This window comes from Merops nubicus, unplaced genomic scaffold (assembly GCF_000691845.1).
Source record: "Merops nubicus isolate BGI_N331 unplaced genomic scaffold, ASM69184v1 scaffold17752, whole genome shotgun sequence".
Taxonomy (NCBI): Eukaryota; Metazoa; Chordata; class Aves; order Coraciiformes; family Meropidae; genus Merops; species Merops nubicus.
This window is the reverse complement of record NW_008594547.1, coordinates 3,069-7,649: the sequence shown is the minus strand read 5'-3', so window position 1 is coordinate 7,649 and position 4,581 is coordinate 3,069. Positions and strand designations below refer to the sequence as shown.

At 49.8% G+C, this 4,581-nt stretch overlaps 1 protein-coding gene across 1 annotated transcript in view; it reads right to left on the bottom strand.

Annotated features, from left to right (window-relative positions):
- Nucleotides 1–133, bottom strand: part of ACVR1B (activin A receptor, type IB) — a 6,792-nt gene extending 6,659 nt beyond the window's left edge. Inside the window, exon 1 of the mRNA XM_008935821.1 lies at nucleotides 1–133. Within this exon, the coding sequence (XP_008934069.1) occupies nucleotides 1–73 (73 nt within the window). The 5' untranslated portion in view covers nucleotides 74–133.
- Between the last annotated feature and the right edge of the window lie 4,448 nt (nucleotides 134–4,581).

Sequence of the window (4,581 nt, the reverse complement as noted above, 5' to 3'; positions counted from 1 at the left end):
GAATGAGCTTTGCCTCGGGGATGCAGGTCCGGACGTGATGTTTGACACCATCCAGGTTGAAGACTGAGACCATGCAGGCACCGTCCGTCTCGCACGTGGAGTTGGCTTGTTTGCAGTCCGAGCACAAGCATGTCAGAGCTGGGGAGAGGAAAACACCAGCTCCTTAACCCCCACCGCAGAGAAAGTGCTCAAAGAAGAGAGAAATTGCTTTAAATCCCTCGTTTCGGAAGGAACGGGGCATTCTTAGGCTCAGGAGGAACAGGCTTTAGGAACAGAACCGGCCCTATGCAGTATTTTAGACCTCAATTTAAGCCCAAAAGGCAGCAGAGGAGCCTACCCAGGAGATGACTGACCAGACAGCTATTTCCCTGCCCCTGTTGCAACCACTGAGGGCGCTGACCCAAGTCAGCCCTGCAAACCAGGCGAGATTTCACCCCACCCAACCCCACCTGGGGTCAGAACTCATGTCAAAAACAAGGATTTTTGATTTCAGCCAAGCTTGATTTCAGCCGAGCTGGCTGTCGAGGCTTCCTCAGGGATGCCAAGGACGAGCTGCCCGTTAGGGGCTCGGGAGGGACGACCACCCCAGCTGGGAGACAACCAGCAGTTGGGAGATGCCAAAACAAACCCCAGTTCAGAGCGACTGCACAAGCCGGGCGTGCTGCACCCAACGAGATCAGCCACTTATTTAGTAACTGCTTCCCTGAGAGCCCAGACACTACCTTGGGTCAAATAAATTCCTGGCTTTTTGCCCGCTCTCCACGAAGATTATTTGGGTAAAGAGCGAAGGAGAAACTCCAAGGCAGATTCCCACATTTTTTCTGTCTCCCAGCTGTCGCTGGGCTTTTCTCAAGCTGCCTGAGAGGCTGGGAGCAAATCCCCCCTGGCACCGCCGGGAACAAAGAGCTAACAACAATATCAAGGAGGAGGGTGGGGCTTTGTTTAGCAGCTCGCTGTATTTTCTTCAGCTTTCATCAGATCTTTCAGCCACCCCGGAGGGATTCACAAACATGTACTTACCCGCCGCAGAAATGGGTCTTTCAGGTAGAAAGAGTTTGAAGAAGTGTTTTAAAAAGACCCAAGTGCTGCAGTTAACTCTCCCCAGTCCGACAGCTACATCCTCTACGTCTGCCTCCACCCTCCTGGTCTACAGACACACACACCAAAGTCATTGTCACAGCCCGTGGGTGGGGGGCTGTCGGATGCCCTCCCATGGGGAAGTGCCAAGCTCCCAGTCACACCATCTCTGGCAACCAGATTTAAAGAGCATCAGAATTGAGGGGTATTCATTGCACTGCAAGACCTGAGAGTTCCGCCGCTGAGGGCTCGTTACCTCCAGCTCAAGGAAAAACAAGCAGGTCCTGATTGACTCCGGGGCTGGTTTTGGAGGAAGACACCCGTTCCTCCCCCCATCGCCAGCACCCGAGGTAAATCAGGCAGGCTAATTGCATTCCTAGGCACTAGATTCTCTCGGGACACCTCTCTCCTCGTTTCCCAGCCGTTGCTGTGAGCTGTAATAGCTCCGAGGTGGGCTGCACTATTTCAGGCAGGCTCAACGCTGAGTTTTGGACCAACTGATTCCAAATTGCAGAAGCAATAAGAAGCCCAAAAACCCCAGAAGGACTGTGAAGTGAGAAGTCTTTAAAAAGCACCACGAGCCAATGTAGCTTATGATGATGTGCTCAGCACAGGCCATAGAATAGGAAATGGACAGGGAAGACCCTGAGACTGAACCTGGGGAGGGCTGAGAGAACAGTACCCACCAACGATGCAGCTTTTCAGGGGAAAACTTTATAATGGGAGGAAAAAAACCCTCACTAATGTTCAGCTCGACAAACAGCTCTGAGAACACCATCTTCCAGTCATCAGCAGAGCACAGAAAAGACAATTCTTCTCAAAAATACGCACGCTTGGGGGAACAAAGGTTGGTTATAATGGAGATTTTATGAAAACAGGAGATAGGAAAGAGCAGCCAGGGCACATTCCTTCCTTCAAGTGTACTTGAAAGAGTGTTTTCAAGCATCTCCTTTATTACTTTATCAAAAACTCCAGGTACAAATTAAAAACATTTAAAGCACACACATTTCACCAAGTAGGATCTGATTTAGATACAGCCAACCTGAACTTTCTTCCTGTTAGGCTCATTTCTGAAGTCTCAAAACCAACATTTAAGCTCCAGAAGCTCAGAAGTAAACAAAACACTTCGAGGCACTAATAAAACTGGTTTTGTAAACTTCTTATTGAAGTATCTGGCCTCAAACTAAGCGTCCCTTTGAGATGGGAAGCAGAGGAGCTGGTTCCATCTGCTCAGTTTCATACGTAGAATTAAAAAGAGAAATCAGTTTACCTGCAAGGTATGACACCAGAGCCCCAGAGCAGGGACAGAGTGAGAAGATTCTCCTCTGCTGGGCACAGAAAACAGAAGTTTCCTGCTCAGGAGGGGTACACAGCCTTGTTCCACCTCGTGGTGGTGGCAGCTGATGTCCTCCTTTTGAGACAACTGCTCTTTCTTAACACCAACTCTTACATCTGCACCTCAAAACCCCCTATGCCAAGGAGAGTGGTGTGAAGAAAGAAAACAAAGCCTTCAGCACATGGATGTGCTTCTTCACATCCTTCATGAGACCCTCAAGGGCCTTCCTGGATGTTCCTTCCTGTCCATCACCTCTAGGCCTCACTCCTGAATTTTAGTGAAGTCGGCCAGATCCCTGGGGAGAAGCCGGAGTCCAACTCCAGCCTCCCTTGCACAGCCAAGAGTTGAGCCCATCTTTATTTTCTGGGTGAAAAAGCCCAGGATACACATCTGCCATCCCTAGAGCCAGGTCCTCCTTAAGCAACCCCCACGGCAGGCACTGGCTGTGCCAGAGGAAAGGTCTGTCAGCACCGGGGCTCGCCGGGCACCGGGCGGCTTCCGGCACTGAGCAGAATCCCAGCACATTTCAGGTTTGACTGACCAGAAGGGAAAATTCTTCTCATGGATCAGCACTACCAGGAGCAAGCAAATGTTGTTTCCCCTTGGGTGGGGGGTCAGAAAATGGCCCCACACGGGGCAGAGCCCCCCGGGGCAGGCACCTCTCGGGTGTGTGATCCAGCAGCGTGGGTCTCACCCAGGAGCAGCTGAGGACGCCGGGGCGAGGCAAGAGGAGACAGGAGTGAATAAAAGCATTTTTCATGCCAACAGCATTCTTTTTATTCAGGGGGAAAAAATGCTCCTATTGAGCAAAACATATAATCTACTTAATAAACCGACTGGGCTGAGGAAAATAGATGGGGTGAAGGAAAACAAAAGAGCAGTTCAGAGAGCTGGGGGGGCGAGTTCCCCTCTCGCCACGCCTGGGGATGGAGCTGTGGGAAAGGGGCCACAGAAGCCAGCAGCAGAATCTGCCCTATCTGCTCCATGCACCCTTCCTGACTCCCTGCTCAGAATCAAACCCAACCCTCTAGAGAAGCTGTTTCAACAAGCCCAACATCCCTTTGCATCAATACAGCGAGGAGGAGAACAAGGGAAGGCCCTTTTGCACCAAATTCCCCCATTAAAGGTGATGTTTCTGCACAGAATGAATCCAAACAAGCAGGTGGGGTCTGTGGATCAGAGCTCTGGGCTCCAGGGAGATGGAAACATTAAGCTCTTGACAGTCAAAGAACATTTTCTTTTTTTTTTTTCCTTTCTTCCCCTCAGCAACTATCTGAGCACATTTTGCACATATTTATTCTCACCCAGGACTGCATGTGTCAAGATGTCTACGCAGTGAGACAGGGGAAAGTTTCCCAGCAAAACCAACTGCAATGGTGTGAAGCACCTTTTGGAACACATTCTCCCAAATCTCCCGAAGCTGAGCTATGCGAGATGACATCTTCTTTGGGGCTAAATGCTACCGGATCTAGATGAATAAAGATAATTAACCTGAAGATGATCATTGGTTAAATTGCTAGCAGCCACCCCCGTATTTACCAGATAAACAGATTTTTGCAGAGATTGTGAGCTGCTGTTCTTTTCCAACAGTTTGAAGCCAGGCTGGAAGAACGATTCCCCTCATTTCTGAGCCTCTGGAACGGGAGCTGCAATTTGTGATGTCTCTGTACCTAACTTAATGAGCCCCAATCTGGTAGGGACGTCTGAATGCTGCAGCAGCATAATGTTAGCAGGAGAAATGGGAAACAATTGGGTTTGTACCTCTGCTGTTTCTTCAGATGCTCTAATGAAGAGGGACATGTGTAAACACGCTTGGGAGAAAAACACTTTTCAGTGTTTCGCTCTGTGCTGTGCTGAAATGAAGAATAACCTTTATCACAGTGTTTTGAGAGCAGGTTAGGAAGAAAATCCATTCCCCCGTGGTAAGGAGCAAAGGGCTGGGCCAGGAGACCCTTCATGCTCCTCTTCCCACTAGTTGACCTCAAGAGGCCCAAAGCCATCTGATGAAGACTTCAAAACCATTTAATTTCCATTCTATCCACCTCGATTCTTCCACTGCTTCTGGGGTCAACAGTGGGGATCCCTACATCCCTCTCTAGGATATGTCCCAATCCCTGCCTTGCAAAGCCCACCAGTATCTCCTCCAAGCCCTGGAGCCAGTTCTCCTA